The sequence below is a fragment of the Calidris pugnax genome, unplaced genomic scaffold (assembly GCF_001431845.1).
Source record: "Calidris pugnax isolate Ruff unplaced genomic scaffold, ASM143184v1 scaffold56, whole genome shotgun sequence".
In the NCBI taxonomy this organism is placed as follows: Eukaryota; Metazoa; Chordata; class Aves; order Charadriiformes; family Scolopacidae; genus Calidris; species Calidris pugnax.
This window is the reverse complement of record NW_015090839.1, coordinates 14,226,595-14,243,752: the sequence shown is the minus strand read 5'-3', so window position 1 is coordinate 14,243,752 and position 17,158 is coordinate 14,226,595. Positions and strand designations below refer to the sequence as shown.

General features: G+C 34.2%; 1 protein-coding gene across 1 annotated transcript in view; it reads right to left on the bottom strand.

Annotated features, from left to right (window-relative positions):
* RYR3 (ryanodine receptor 3) overlaps positions 1 to 17,158 on the bottom strand; it is a 210,802-nt gene that overhangs the window by 10,876 nt on the left and 182,768 nt on the right. The window contains exons 77-93 of the mRNA XM_014941650.1: positions 16,646 to 16,697; positions 15,910 to 15,963; positions 15,530 to 15,629; positions 15,198 to 15,277; positions 14,852 to 14,928; positions 13,163 to 13,236; positions 12,901 to 12,918; positions 12,337 to 12,417; positions 11,841 to 11,929; positions 11,311 to 11,439; positions 10,811 to 10,915; positions 10,033 to 10,114; positions 8,392 to 9,716; positions 4,951 to 5,009; positions 2,180 to 2,348; positions 1,467 to 1,553; positions 121 to 318 (exon numbers count right to left, since the gene is read on the bottom strand). Coding sequence (XP_014797136.1) covers positions 121 to 318; positions 1,467 to 1,553; positions 2,180 to 2,348; positions 4,951 to 5,009; positions 8,392 to 9,716; positions 10,033 to 10,114; positions 10,811 to 10,915; positions 11,311 to 11,439; positions 11,841 to 11,929; positions 12,337 to 12,417; positions 12,901 to 12,918; positions 13,163 to 13,236; positions 14,852 to 14,928; positions 15,198 to 15,277; positions 15,530 to 15,629; positions 15,910 to 15,963; positions 16,646 to 16,697 — 2,779 coding nt within the window. The remainder of the gene's footprint in view (positions 1 to 120; positions 319 to 1,466; positions 1,554 to 2,179; positions 2,349 to 4,950; positions 5,010 to 8,391; positions 9,717 to 10,032; positions 10,115 to 10,810; positions 10,916 to 11,310; positions 11,440 to 11,840; positions 11,930 to 12,336; positions 12,418 to 12,900; positions 12,919 to 13,162; positions 13,237 to 14,851; positions 14,929 to 15,197; positions 15,278 to 15,529; positions 15,630 to 15,909; positions 15,964 to 16,645; positions 16,698 to 17,158) is intronic.

Genomic DNA, 17,158 nt, shown 5'->3' with positions numbered 1-17,158 from the left:
ACAGTGAGAATTTGTTAACAATTAGTTACCAATAGGTATTCCAGTATTAGCTCCAAAAATCACCCTGGGACATAGCCGATGTTCTTTAACAATAGATCAGTAATAAGATTCAGAACTTGCCTTTAAGCAATAGTAACCAATCACACAGACAAAGGAGATGACAGTATGAATAACTGCCAGTGCTCTGAGAGCAGGTGCCATGTAACCTGTACTTTCTTCTAAAACAAAAAACACCATGCCCTCCTCCTCTTCCTCCTCATCAAAAGAGTTCCAGAGATTAGAGTCTTCCTCTACTTCATCAAGTGGCTCTTCTGTCACCTGAGGGAAATTCAAGCACATTGAAAGTACACAATAAACTTCCATGGGAAGCTGAGAAAAGACCTTGACTAATATAAACATCACCTGGCAACAAGAATCATTATTGACATTCCTTTCATACCCAGTCTGAACCCCCTAGAAAGAAAATTAACTCTATCCCAGCTGAAACAAGGACAAGGTAAAATGCCAAGATTAAGTTTAAAGTATGGATGTGTAACCCTCATCAGTGACATAAAATAAAAACTGTAGCATATTATGAAAAGGCTTCTCTTGCTTTGTATTTCTTCTGCCTGCTCATACCAATCATTTAAGGTCCCAGTACAGAGCTACCTTCATCACAACAGTCACTAACAACCGTACTGGCAGTGACAACAAAGAAAGTGGAGCAAGTAAGTATGAAAACTGAATTCTCTCTCACATGGAAAAACAGAATGGGGAAAAATATGTATATGGTGTTCACTGGAGATTACTAAATTAATGAAAAAATATGAAAAAAGAGATTAAATAAAGCAAGTACTCCTCCCAAAATGCCAAACCCTGGGCTTGAAAGGCTTGAAAAAAATTATGAACAAATGAAGTGTAACTTAAACACATGATCTCATCTCGTTAAAGTAAGACATTAATCTGATTCTAAAATTATGTATAAACTATTTCCCAGTCCAAAATGAATGTAGTCAGTAGGGTTCTTTAGAAAAAGCAGAAATATAATAATTGTGAATAATCAGGTGAAGTCTCTCAGTATCTTTAAAACAAACAAGAGAAAAAAAATGTAACAGTTTTGACATTTGAGTTATTTTAGTCAGATTTCAAATTTCCCCTGACAAGATTAACAATCCAAATAACAGACTTACGTGAGTAAAGTCTGAGTAAGTGAAAAAATGTGCGTAAATGAAAAAATGCCTAGAAACACAAGCTCAACTATAAAGGATTAATGAAATAAATCTATTTTCATTCAGCCTGAGTAAAATAAAACTAGAATAGGTGTAATATCAACAATTTTAGTTACAAAATTCAAAACACGATTTTAACTACTTCATATCTAAAGGCTTTAGTTCATATTTGAAGGACTTTTAATAATGGCTTTATTAAACAAGCCTTGAAACCATCATTAAATATAAATCAAAATAACATTTAAAGAACAATCTTACCTTGTAGAACAGAAGAATAAAGTTGATGGCAAATGCAACAAATAGAGCAAGAAACCTTAAGTTATAAAAATTTCTTGCCAAGTAGTGCTGAAAGCAAAAAAAAAATTAGAGGTGGCTTGTAGCTAATACCAAGATCAGAAAAGCAGGCAGCAAGGTTTCTAAGAACGTAAATACATAATTGTGTTGCCTTCACACACCAGTTATGATGAGCAAGGGCATTTGTTGGCAGCCTCTCCTCCCATTGCATGGTAAAAAGGATTAAAAATAATGGGCTTAAAATCGCAACAGGGAAGACTGAAACAAAACATTAGGGAAAACTTTCTAGAAAGAAGTCAGGAAAATAAATGCTAGAATACTGGAATAAACTACTTGACAACATCTTAAGAAAAAAGGAAAATCTTATAGAAAATAGAATTACAGATTCTAGAAGTTAGATTATGGAAAATAGGGAGCTCCTAAGAAGGAACTCAGGAGGTTAAAGAGGTTAATCTGTCTTGTTAGACTAAAGCAGGAGAAATTACCCGCACAGACACTTTATTTATATAACTGTGTGAGGGATTGCAAAAATCATAAAAGACTGAATACAGCCAGTCATTTGAAAACTCATGCCAATGTTCTCTTTATGACAACATTTCTCCCTTCAATATCAAACAAGTGTTCTGTGTCACATAAATAAAAATTCAATTTCTAAAAGAAGTTAAGAAAAAACTTACAAGCATTTTTGTTTGATAAATTTCCAAAGCTTTGAAGAAGTTAGCCATAACAGCCTCCGGTTTCTCAATTTTTTGTCCATGCCTTCGCTTCTTTTTCTTAATTTTTCCCTCTTCTGGTTGCTCAGATTGTACTTCCTTTGCTTTATCTTGTTTCTCACCATCTTCCATGCTAGAAGAAAGGTTATCTGAACAAAAATACCTAGCCAAACTTCTGTATTGTAAATGCATTCATTTAGAAGGAATCCTAATTCAGAAATTTTGGCTTTGAAAATTAGACACTGGAAGAAAAAATATTTTAAGTAACAGACTTGAGGTAAACGCTAAACTCAGAGTACAAAAAGTGATCTTAGTTTCAAATTATATGTAAGAACAGCGTTGTTGAGGGGAGACCAAAAGGGTAAAAAGCCAAAGACCAGGCAGAAATTACTGCCCCAAGTGTAAAGTGGGTAACGTTTGCTAAAACCACTGATGTACATTTATACTCAATACAAGCAACATAAAAATTTCAAGAGTTCACGTGCACTTTCTTGAGCCTGGGGCTGAAGAAGAGAAATCAAGCTTTTGGGATTTGGTACACAGTATCATAATTGAATCACAGTATCATAAAATGAATTCATTTCAGTCAAGGCAATCACTGTTGTTACAGAGATGAATAATACAAGGAAGTTCACTTTAGAGGGTTGCATATTACACAGGACGTAGGAGATAATCACTCCTCCTGCACCACTGAATTGCCTTTATGATAATTAAGTATCAGGACTGTACGTAGTAATAGGGGAATTTAGTTAGTAAACTAGAAAAAAGCTGAATTTGCATATATGTAAAAGAATGTTGAGGCATCGAGGTGGTTGAAAGCTTAGGCATGAGGTTAAAGAAATGCAGTCTGTGGTTCCCTTATCACACCACTGCTGCAGCAGGAATCATATGATGGGTCTCTGAGAATGTGTTTATCTTCTACCAAAAAATGTCCCTGTTGCAGCCTCAGAAATGTAAGCCATTCAAACTCAAATTTTTAAGCTGAGTCAAACTGAATATCCTGCAAAAGTACTTGAGAGGAGAATTTAAGCTTGGCAGACAAGAGAAGACAACAGGGACAATAAATCCAATAAAGTGAGAGAGATAGAAAGAGATCATGCTTATGGGAAATAAGAGGTGAAAAAACCTAAAGTAAGAAAATGAGTGGCACACGAGATTTTGGGGGAATTCTTACATATTTAAAAATTGCTTCACTGAAGCACTTGGTGAATATGTCTAAATCAGGAGACCAAAATCAGTCAACAAAGAAAAAAAAAGCCCAGCAGTGATATGATTTAACAAGACTTTTAAAGGGAGTCATTTGACCAATCTAAATATTAATCTATTTAGTAGTACATTGTAACGTGGTCTAGAGAAAGCAACAGTTTCTGAAACTGCTTATTTTGCAGTTATTGTCTTTATACTGAGTAACACTCATCAACGGGTTTTTTGGATACATGGTACCAAAAAAACCATAGAAGAGTTTAACTGTACTTTTTAATTACCAAAAGTCTTCTAAACAATGAAAATAATACGCTTAATATCTCTGCAAGGATTGAAGAGAGAGACAAAATATACCAAAATAATTCTGTGACAATAAAATGCAAGCAGGGGACTTCTTAATTGAAGAAGTATATTAGACACAGCCTGAAATGTAACAGATAGGGAATGAAAATATCCAAATCCAATATCCACAAATATTAAAACCATCCCAGATAGTGTTGATGGCTTACTTTAATGAGATAACAGGGGAAAAAAAAACCCAAAAAACTCCATTTAAATGCACATGTGTGAGCATACATGTATGTTTACACATTCTTGTCCATGCAAGACATACATAGAATCATAGAATCATAGAGGTTGGAAGAGACCCTTGGAAGAGACCCCCATATATACATATGTATATACACAAACATATACATGTATGCATACATACACACATATAAACATATATATACACACAGAGGAAAAAAACCCGATACTTTTCAGACGAGGTATAAAAGTATATCCGGTCCTAAAATACTGACCCTAATAGCACACTTAAAAAAAATTAGCTTTGGCAGATAAGAGAAGAAAGATAACTGAGGCTGAAGAAAACATTTTAAACATTAAGCAAAATAGAAAACAAAGAAAAAAAAAAAAAGTATAGCTCTCTAGCAATACATAGCATGTGTCTACAGTCCAGGAAGACAGCAGTCCCCTTAGAAGTAGGATGCTGCTAAAGCAAGGCAAGCACTTTAGAAGTTGTTTCTAAGGCAGTCACATGTAGGATGACTGGACAAAGGAATGTATCTGCTGTCAAGTTCACAACTTGAGAACAGATAAAACAGCAATAAGAAAAATTATTGGGTTAGTCAAATCTTGTGTTACAATCACCAACTATTGTTGCCTGAAAAATATGGTGGGCAGTAGGGAAACTGTAAATAGCAGTAATGACAAGTTGTAGAGGTGTTTTTTTTTTTTAAAAGACTGGTCCTCATTTTTAAGGGTAATTATGGGAATTTTTTAAAAATAAAATGGCCACAGATTTATGTATGCAGAGTTGTCTAGGGTCACAAAAAATCAGTTTACTATTTTGTTGCCCACTGAGATGGTCTGCCACCTCTTAGGGACTGTGCTGCTCTTCAGAATACTGATGAGACAAAGTGCACATGAAGTGCTTTAATAGCGAGCATTGCTTGGATTCCTTCTGGCCAAAGTATCTAGCATTGGGAAGTACCAAGGAATTAAACAGGAATTGTGTAAAAGTAACTTACTCAGCCTTCTCAGCTTCTGCTTTTCTTTCTCTTTCAGCTTCTTTTGCAATTTCAGATATCTGCAAAAAGCATTTTAACTGTCAAAATGGATTGATTCAAATAAAATTTTGGTAACTAGTTACTATTTTTTAAGAAAGAATAAAATAATTACCACACTATATTTTTATACCACTTTGCACCTCTAAAAGTGTTCTATTTTTAAAAATAGACAGCTCAGAGTAGAATTTAACAGTGAATGCCACAGAAATTCTTCAGATAGCCTTTTTCAATATAGCGTTATTAATACTGTAACAAGCCCAGTTGATTGAATAACTTAATTATACATAGTTATCAGACAGATTTTGTGACCAGCTGTAGGTAACTACATCCAGCTCATACGCTAATACAAAAGTCACTCACAAAGACTCAGTGCAGTTACTGATTATGTGGAAAATGAACATCAGTTTGCCTCATTCCAAACATGAAACAAGGAATAATGTATCAATGATCTGAGTAATTATCAGATATTACAAAACCCAATTACTTTGTCAAGATCAACTGATGCAATTGAAAACAGACAAATATTTAAACAACTTTTACTTACCCAATATTTTCTTCAACCTATGTACCTTATGTGGGTTGATGTTTCATTAAACCTTTACTGGCACATCTCACAACCATCTAAGTATGTGTTTACAACATTCACTTGAGATATGGAAAAACCAATATACAATTTTACAGATGGCTAACTGCAGCAAAGAAGCTGGGGCCTGGATTTCAAACACCTTGAGGCTCAGTGGTGCAAGACCAAAGTGAACTCATTTCAAATGCATTTTGAGTATCTAAGCTTCACTGGAAATCAAAGAGAGGCAGGCTCCAAAGTCCCAGGTTCAAAAAGGAATCTAAAAGTGCCTAAATTTGCTACCATTCACTTTTGCAGAAACCTCTCTTAACTCGTTATCCTCTTCTGTATTCTCTCCAAGTGCTTAGACACCAACTCTCTATTGGTGCACTCTCTAGACTTCTGGTTAACACATAAATACTGTTATCTAAACTTTTCCCCACTACTCACCTGGATGCCTACCTCTCACATGTAAGTAGTGAAAGAATTTGTGAAAAATCAATTTTTACTTGCTTATCTCCCCTCTTATCTGTGGAACCTCATCTAGTACATGTGATAGAAGCACGTATAACTCTTTACAAAGAGCTTCCCCTAAGATCTCAGGCTGGTGGAGGATAATTCAGAGGTCGTTTGATGACACCTAGTTCTTCTAAGGGGTAGGGTAGGGGAAGAATGAATAAATCCCTATCCACCCTCTCCATCCCTCTATCATGTGCTCTCTCAGTTGTCTCCTTTCCAGGCTGAAGAGCCTTAAGCTGTTTAATTCCATACACAAGATTTGTTCCCTATTAAGTTCTGATAACTTTTTCACCTTCACTGAACCTTTTTCGGTTTTATCACAGTCTTTTTGAAATGGGGGAACCTGGTCTTCAAGACACATTTATATTTTGGGTTCATGGAGCATAGTAATATTTTGAGGTTTTCCCCTCTCTATTCTTTTCTCAACAATACAAAATTTCAGTCTGCTTTTTTGATCTGTGTTGATTGACATTTTCAATGAACTGATATTTCTGTAGAACCCTTATTATATTTCCAAGATTTCACACCCAAGCAGTAACAATGAGCTCAAAATCCAACATATTACATGTAAAATTATAATTTTTCCTCCCATATTCATTCCTTTGCTGACTTTCATATGCTATATTAAGGCAATTTTGCAGTTAGCTCTTGATTTCACTGCTACAAATAACATTTTTATCAGCAAACTCTATTAGCTCACTACTTGCTTCTTTTTTATCTGTTAACCCACATGGCTCTCAGCACAGATTCATGTGGAACTTTACAGTAAAAACTACGTCCTAACAATCTTCATGATATACAGTTCCATGGGTTATTGCAGTTTCTCTGGCTATATGGTAATGTCACTGACCTTATCTGTACACTTGCTTTTCCAGCATATAGAGCTGAATTTCTGTTTTTATCCATTTGTGCAAGTTCTATTATTGTAAATGCTTAAGAAAGACAGTGACTCCCTGAAGGGAACTTTTGACTCTTACATCACTGTTTCTTCTTTGAGCTCTACCTAATAGTTATAGACAGTGCTCTAATTGCATTCCTTGAGCCATTCATATACACAATGGGAACAGTAATTTCTGCAATACAGTATTAGTGTAAAAATTACTTTGGTAAATTTCACTAGATAACATTAAAGGTAAAAAGCTGGATAAATTGCATTGTTGACTTCACACTAATGACTCAAAGTATCTATATAAATTACTGAGCATTTTTATCAATAGTTACAAACACATCTAAGAGAAATGCAGAAATCAAAGTAAAGACAACTCTAAAATATTTACTCAGATCTGAAGTAAAATATTTACTTCACTTATTGTTGAAGAAAATTCTAAAATACTTACTCAGACCTGCTAAGATAAAATCGTATTTTTAAATAACCACCACATTGCATTTATGCTAAATGATACAGGAATTTAAAAGATGCTCATATTTAAGTACACACATAAAAATGAATAAATAAATAAAAAAAAATAAATGGGGAAATATATCTTGATCTAGGCGATAAACAAATCTTGGAGAAAAACATATAAATGAAGAGGAAATAATGAAGTAAGAAGTTGCACAACAGAGGTTTATCTTGAAAATCTCTGGAAAGCACACCATAAAGAGGTGGATTAACGATGAAAGGAAAGATATATTTGAATAACAAGTAGAAAGATCTGAAGTGCTGAGTGAAATAGAACACATCCCAAATATGACAAATGCCTTTGGGTTTTGACATTTAGTTCAATCCATTTTTAAACAGAATGATACAATTGTATTTAGCTCAGCTGATTGGAACAAAATATATTTTCATAAACCAGAATAAAAGTAAAGAACGATTAAATGATAAACATTAAAGTAACAATAAATTCAGGCAAAATTATTTCAAACAATAGGAAAAAAAGGATATTTTATTTATGTGATCAGTAAAGCATGTAGAAGAAACACAGTAATGATAAGGCATTTATGGAGAAAGTAAATTGTAAAAGTAATTGAAATATATAATGTGAAAAAATGGGGTATGCAGAATAAACAAGACTGTAAACCATTTAAAGCAAAAAAACATGCCTAGAAAGCCGCTAGCAGTTTTTGTTTTGAATAAAATTCAATGAACAATAACACCAGTTTACTGCAGTGAAATCTAAATGCACTGGGCTGAATTTTTCTGCCACGTAAACTCTCCTGTTTGTTTTTAAAAGAGTACAGATTATAAAGTATGTTCTCATCAAGAACATTTATTAATCAGTTAAATGACAAATTGTCCAGTTACTAATAGAAAATTCAGTAACAAATTTGTATTATTGTTATTTTCTGCAAAGAAATACAAGATCTCTTTAACATACCTGTAATCCTTTTTTCTTACGAACTGTGTTTTCCGAAGATGACTGGATATCAGTACCAAGGATTTCTGCAATATCTCCAAGGCCAGCATCATGACCATGTTTTGAACCACCTTCTTTCTTTGTATGAATGCCAAAAATATCTGAGATTATGTCAGTTTCTCCCTTTTCACCTTTCACAAACTGCACAAGTTCAGCTCTGATGCCATGCTCTGCGCCTTCAACTTTTTCTGCTTCCACAACATCGTCATGGATTCCAAACTGCGTTGGGTCAGGCATATCCCCTAATATTTTAGTAACTTTAATGTTTTTGGCTCCTTCAACAAGGCCACCTCCAAATACAGTGCTCCAAAGAATCTGGAAAATTCCCCACACTATAGTAAAGAACAGTTGGAACATCCCTACAAATAGGATCCAGAAAAAGGAGAAAAACACTTTCACCATCTCTTTTACTGTCATCTTTCTAACTTTCCTGTATTGTTTCCTCAGGTTCTTCACTGTGACCATTTTAAAAAAGTTGGCAACATTCTTCTTCACTGCAACACAGGCCATTGCAAAAGCTGAAGCAGATTCCAGGGACTTTTCTTCTTCCTCATCGTCTCCAACATCCACTACATAACAAGGCTCTTCCTCCTCCTCTTCCTCAGGCCTCTCAGATGAATCCGTTTCAGAGATCTGGGAGGCTAACTGCATTTCAAAGATTGTGTCTTCACAAAAATTCACAAAGAGTTCCATTTTTTCTTGCTCTCCACCTTCATTTACAACATCAAATATGAACTGCCTTTTGGATTCCTTCACCTGTGGCTTCTCCCACTGCATTCTACTGGATTCACTGATTTCAAAATAAACTCTTTCTATTTTCTTGGCTCCACCCATTATTTCAATACGGCCAAGGTACGGTTCAAAGTAATTAAGAACACTTTCTGCGGGTTCAAGTAAGCTCTGAAGGCGTGAATCATTAGGCATGTGCTCTGAAAGGTTTGTAAGCAGTACTGCTACGTTAAATCCAATGTCTTTGGCTGGCTCATGGAATCTTTCCACAAAATCAACATAGTTAAACATATCATTTTCATCAGCTTCTGCACAGGACAACAAGAATTCAATCTCTGACTGTATGTATTGTTTTTGAGCCTCCATTGATTTCTGGAATTCCTTCTTTGAAATGATGCCTTTACCATCTGGGTCATGCTCTTTGAAAGCATCTGAGTTAGTCAGATCTTTTAACTTGAGGAACATGTCAAAGAACTTCAAAATCATCTCTACATTGCTAGATGATTCTACAAGTGTGTCTACCATTTGTTTTCCAATAGTTCCATTTACAACGTTACCTAAGTAGTGTGTTAAAACAAAAAGTTATTTGGCATCACTACATTTAAAATAAATACATTTCATATTCATGCTGAGAAAAGAACAAAAATGTTCTTAAATCTCTGAATTTTTCATTCAACATGCTTTTCTGTAGCAGCCTTCTGTTCCACAACTATGTATATTCCAGAATAATTGTTAAATAAATATGAAATAGTTCTTTTCCTGGCATTACATAAAGGCAATTAAAAACAGTTTAGAAAGATTAACATAATTATAATACTTTACATTATAAGGCTGAAGTAATCATATTTGACCGCGAAGAAAAACAGGTCTAACCTTCAAGCAGTGACAAGAGCATCACTACCATATCCTTTAACAGATCTAGCAGTTCTTTAAGCAATTCAATTTGAGCTGAGTCCTGTAAAAAAAATGGAGTATAAGGTTGTTTTTTCTTTGTATTTATCTGAAAAAATAAACACATTTGGAAAAAAAACACCATGCAGGATGGTCATCTAAATGTAGTTCAGCAACATTTTGTTGTCATTTTATTATGGTTACGATTAGAAGTCTTATACAATATGAGGGTAACTTAAAATCATAGAATCATAGAATCGCCTAGGTTGGAAGGGACCTTTCAGATCATCTAGTCCAACCATCAACCCAACACTGACAAAAACCATCACTAAACCATATTGCTAAGCACTACATCTACCCATCTTTTAAATACCTCCAGGGATGGTGACTCAACCACTTCCCTCGGCAGCCTGTTCCAATCATGGAATCACAGAATTGTCAGAGTTGGAAGGGACCTCTAGAGATCATAGAATCATAGAATTGTCAAGGCCTGAAGGGACCTCCAAAGGTCATCTAGTCCGACAGGTATAATCGGGTTGGAAGCAGCAAGTTTGATATTAGAAAAGGTGAGGGCACAGTGATGATTAATGCTAAAAGGAGTGATATGAAGATGCTAGTCCTGAGCTTCAGTCTTGGACCTCTACGTTACAATAGGCCTATGCACAACCAATGAGTATCACATAACTGCTTTACAGCTTTCAACATTCATTTGACTGTAATTTACAAATATATACAAAGAAGGATTGACTACTCAAAATACCTGTGAAAGTTTCATTTGCATATTGGCAAAGACATGAAGAAAGCCAACAACAGCATCCCACAGTCTACTATGAGCCAGACTCTGTTGATTACCTATGCAAGGGCCCTTAAAAGAAAAAACAAGAAAAGCACATTTTTTTATTTATATAAAACAGAAAAAACCAAAACAAATAAAACAATTTGCTTTCCTAAGATTTCTCCCTGAAAAAAGTAGGGAATTCAGAGTTCCATGAAGCTACATGAGAAAGCTTCCCAAGGTCTCCTTGGTATCTAGATAGATCTAGAAAGATCGATCTAACTAACACTAGATCGTACTGTGACAAATATGCAGCTATTCACATGTTTTAGTACTAATTTTACCCTCGGCCAGCCATTCCATGTAGCTTTATCAAAATTAAGAAAAATAAAGCCAAAGGATTTAAAAAATTATGATAGGACATGATCAGGACATGTAATCATAGAACTTCACTGTTAGTAGCTTGAGCAAAATATTTTGTTTACCTGGATATATTCTGTAAGGGAATTGAATATTTGTTTGGTGACAGCCAAAGCTTTAGAGAAATTACGTTGTCCTGATTCATCAATGACATCCTTTCCTGAATAGTACCAATAGAAGTCACTGATTGATTCCTAAGAAAAAACCAACAATGTTATATTTTCTAATTTTGGATTCTGTATGCAGTATTTACAGCCTCCATTTCTATCACTAGAAGCTGAATCAGCAGCAAATGAAATTTAGTATTTCTGTGTCAATCTATTTCTCATGACAACAACTTTTTGCATTTTATGTAAATATGTTTCCTGCAGAAGCGAACAACAAAACAAATTAACAAAAATCTGGTTTCACACAGAATTCTGAAAGGTCATCCATTTTAAAAGGGAAGAAGAGATGAATTAAATTAAATCACAATTCTTTATTTTAGATATCCCTAAAGAGAGGAGTTTCACACTTGTTTCCAGAAAAATGTGAATTTATAAAAGTAAGGAAAGGCAAGTATGTTACACTCCATTTTCTTCTGTTTTTTCCTCACCTGAAGACGCAGGAGATAGTCAACTGTACTAATAATAATATTCACTGTTGTGGTGTTGCCCATCTGAGTACGTAGGTAATTTTGAAAATCTGAAAGAAGTAGTGATTTGTATTTGGTTAGTATAAATCAGAATAAAAAATACAAATTTATTTTCATATTTTCATGGAGAATACATTATTTTTAAGTACCTTTTACTTTTTAAGTACAGATGCTTATGTGGTGGACAATGAACTAAAGTAGATTACAATGTAAATAGAACTGAAGAAATGTTATCCATGTGACTTGCAATAGGTTTTACTATTAAAAATTGGCATAAAAACGGAAATTATTAAGATGTGAAAATTTAAATTGAACTCCATAGTTCAAATTGTTGGCATGCCAGTTTCCCCTCAGAAAAATAAATGAATTAGAGGAAAAAAACCATTAGAATCGGTTCTATTCAACCCTGTTTAAGAACAGACTCATCACACATTTTCCCCATATTCAGTTCACTTACCGTTGTTATGCCCTTCACAGAGCAGTTGTAAAAACCTAAATAGATCTCGAGTAAATTCATCATGTTGCAACACTTTTTCACCTTTAAAATACACAAATACAATGGTTATGTGCCAACTGTTATGATTAAATATGCAAAACACATAATCTCACAGCAACCTTTAAAACTGGAATTCTAATAAAAAACAGTATTATAAAAGCATTAAAGCAATTTAAAAGAAACAGACTGATAATAATGAAAAGAAAAACTGAGACAGAAAAAGCAGAGCCAAAATATTTAGCACTCCAATGCATCCATGGTTAAAAGAAAAAAAAAAAGAAAAGAGAAAGCAACAGGATATATATCTAATAAGTAAATGGTTAGTCATAACTAAAATCATGCCTTAAATATGAATGACACTTCTTTAATAAGCATCAAACTGTTTATCCAAGCTGAACACACAACCTGCTGCAGACCATAAAGCTAAACCTAAAGATATCTGGGAAGATGCAATGAGAGATTTCTCTCTGTATTTGCAACACAGTTTTGCAACGATAGTATCAAAAACTGTAAACCCAAACATACCACGCTCACGAACGATGACTGTGGATCAAAGAAAAATAACAAGAATACAGGATAAGAATATTAGAAGTTACAATGTTTTTTCTTAAAAAATTATTGCTAAAGATTTTGTAAATATAAAGCATATTGAGAACTCAAAGCCTAGAATTATTCATAGTAAGTCTATCGACAGAAACCTCAAGCCACAGTTCATAACAGTTCTAGTTACAGAAGGAAGCACAAATAATGTGTTAAGCACTACTGGAATCAATTTCATTCTACTTACGAGTTCCTTCTTCAGTAACCATTCCCAGGCCTTCTGCTTTATTTTGTCTCTCAAACGCATTCAAGTCAAGAACACTTATATTGAAAAAAAAAAGCAAACAGGAAAAAGTACTGTAGTACACAATGGAAAATTATTTTCTTCTAGGAAATCTCTGGCGGCCTTCAACAACTAGTCTTGACCCTCTGTGACATGCATTGCCTCATATTTAATTTAATGTGAATATTAAATAAAAGAGCTTGGGATGAAAATAAGGGTCCAGTGTCCATTTCTGAAAAAAAATGAGTCTCAGGTCAGGTCTCGCTACTTACCCAACTTCACTTCCAGTAACGTCATTCATGGTTTTATGTATAAGTGAAAAGTGGAAAAGGAACCTGAAATATTACTCTTTATATTTACTTAAACCTGCCTGACAAAAGGACATTACTGCAGTTATATCTCACTCACATTGTTTTCCACTAAGTTCTCACTATTACTTCTATTATATTGTTACTGTATATATTATGCATTATTATGTTATTCAGAAGATGTATGGAATCTCTGATTCTGTATTCAGAAGACATATATGGAACGAGAGATTCTGTGTCTTCCAAGATCTAAATTCACTGATATCTGCATTTTCTTTTGCTAACTTGGCATAGCCCAGTGTGTGGAATAGCAGACTTCTCACCACTCAGTCAGAATATTTTAATTCAAACAGTCCAAATGCAATTCTATAATTCTATTATTATCTATTTTTTATCAGTTAAACAGCAATGCAGTCACATATTCTACTATCCAGCAACATCATTAAAACCAAAAGCATTTTTAAGGCATCATTTTCATACTCTTGTCAGTGTTCAACTCATTTTACCAAAACATCTTTTAATGAAGTTCAGAATGGAACACATACGCAATTGGTAATATCATCACTGCAGGTCCTGTTTGAGCAAATCCTTGCTAAATTGTTCTACATAAATGGAAAAATTACAAGATAGATGGTATTTAATTAGGCTGCAACTATTCAGCGATAATTTCTGCAGTGCAGGTCTCCATTCCTTCCACACTTTTTCCTGTCTTCATACGGCTTCTCAACTTCTAATTCCCAGTCTACTCCTTCAGAACCCTTCTGTAGCTTTAAAAGGCTGAGAAAATGAGGTTGTCTACTGTAAGAGTGATCAGAACCACCAACAGTTTTCCACCTTCTTTATGGGAGTCCTTTATCTTAATGAATTTGAGCTTCTGGTTTATCAAGGGAATGGACTACAGTAGTCTCACTGGTTACAGGCCATCTCTCACAAACCTGATACAAATGCAGAGGACTCAGAAGAAAGACAGAAACTGAGTAAGTCGTCAGAGATGTGCAGAAACTGAAAGCTTAGTAAAGCTCCACTGGCCTGTCTCTCCTTCAGCGATGGCTCCTCCTCAGCCTTGGAACCCCCAAGACAGAAACCTTTAGGGATCTGGGACCAGTACAGGAGTCGTTACATTTACTTTTCTGTCTCTCCAAACTAACGCTTCGAAGGCATATAGTGTCTTTGCTTTATTTTCTCCTTTGGAAGAATATTATTCCTCTGATTCACAAAAACTTCCAAGAAGAGGTCTACAATCTGTGACTCCTGTAATTTCAATCTAGCAAATCCACCTGCACTGAGCAATAAACCACCAACCTGAATAAAACCGAAACTGTAATAATATGATATATGCTTTTACCTGCAAGACTGCATCAAGCCAGAGAGACTTTGAAAAAATCCAGCATCCTTTTTCTCCTTCAGGTAATCTAGCATTTTCTAGAAGATATAAGTTTTTTGGGAAAAAAAATATTCTATATTAAAATTAGATGAATTAACAACTTCCTGAATTACCATTTGAAATGCAAATCATTGGCAAGCAATAATCTCGTTATTGTACCAAATATACCCTGGTATTTCTTCACTGGTTAGCTTAAAATTAAATGCACTAAAATAAAAAAAACCCACCAACCTACTAAACCCACTAAAATTCTCAAAATTACTCATCTCCTTTATACAAGCAAGACTCACAGCAAGAAAAGCGTTACCTGCTGAACGATTGTATTTCCACCATTTAGAATAGCAATACCAAGTTTTAGTGTTTCAACAACCATGGGTCCTGTATGACCTGTCAAAACAAAGGTATAGTTATTAAAACTTGCAATTCCGACCTATTCCATCAGAAAAGCAGTCTGGAAATTATACCTAGTACAGTAGTAAGTAACATTTTATTTGCCTCATTATATACCATGTAAGTTGTATTTGACGTGCATATCATAGATATAATGACAGAACACACTATATGTATGTATAGCATTATACCTATGACATTTATATCATGTATATGCATATATACTTTTAATACCTCACAAAACATTACCTTTGCTTGCGCTAATCATCTGAAGGACCATCTCAGCAGCTCCACGATCATGTAAGCGAGCTTGCTGATAGAGGGTTCTCTGTTTTTCCATTTCTTTCTCCTGGGTTTGGGAACAAAAACGAGGGGGAACAGATTATAGACTGGAACTGATTCAGGAAAAATAAGAAGATGAGAAATCTGAAGTTGTTGAAGACCATCTGCCTCCATAATTCATGGGTTGTCTGATTCCAAAACTTCAGATCACACCATCTTTCTTTTATATGAATAACCTAGTAAACAAGCTCAATATACACTGTGTTATTCTTGCATTTATTCTAGTGGACATATTTAAAATACTTGCACACTAGGCAATTATAAATAGATGTTATTTAAATTCTCACCTCAAATGTCTTTTCTTTTTCTTCTTCTTCCTCTTCTTCCTCTTCCTGGCAGCTCTTTTTATGTTTGAAACAGAAATCACAAGATTTTGTTTATGAAACACAACGCTTACTTTTACTATAGTATTTTGACAAAAATGACCAAAGACATTTTTTCAAGCAATAATTAAAGGCATTAGGAAGATATAAAAACCCTGTAATTTGTGCTTATCCACACAAAGAAGCTGATATTCTCAAATGTATAAGTACTTCAGGGTATTCACTCAACTTTATATACACCCTGTAACTGCAGGCTATGTTTTCTCATGTCATATCTCTACATCCATAATATTTATCTTCACAGTCAAACTTTCCTCTTATGTGTTAGCTTTAATCGATATGCTGCAAAAATGACTGTCAACTTACTTTTGACCGACTTCAAATATTAACTCCAAAATAATTACCCAAAGAATAAAGATAAGTAACACGTTAAAACTGCTCCCAAGTTAAACCTGTACAAAAGAAAGTGCCAAGTGATATCAATAGGATTGCACCTACTGGAATTTTATAATAGTATTGTAATGTAGGAAATTTATCATTGTATATATAAGTCTGAACAGCAATTGCTTCATTAAAAATACAGAAATTACTAGTATCAAGGAGCCTATATATGAAACAGAAGGAAAAGGTTTATAAAGCATCAAAAATTAATGGGAAGCACCTGAGTGGAGTGAGATGGAGCTTGAAAAGACATATTTACCTTTGCCATCATGGCAGAATAGGCAATATATAAAGGATCATCTTCTAGTTTGCTATAAAGAGTAAAAAATATTTAAAATTATTTTACAACATAGTAATAAAAAGATGTCATACTCCTACTAATATTTATATACCATTTTTATTACAGAGTATTTTATAGTAGATAAACATGTCCCTTGAAAATCATATTATGTATTTTCTTACCTCAAACCAAGTCTCTAACTTTTTAATTAAAAAATTCAGAGGTATATTTGGGTATCCAACTAAGTCATATTGGCTAAGTAAGGATCACTGGCTGTTGCAGGTGCAGAAAAGTATTATGGAGACAGAAGTTAGAATAATCATGACTGTCAGATGCTAATACTCTATTAGTCATACAAAAAAAAGCATATGAAGCACTGGAGTGTTCTACTCATACAAAATACATATTCTAATCAACAGTGTAAATTCAAACCAGAAACTAGCACTGCAAGAGGTTCACACTCATCATCAGTGAAACCTTTTCTCATACATG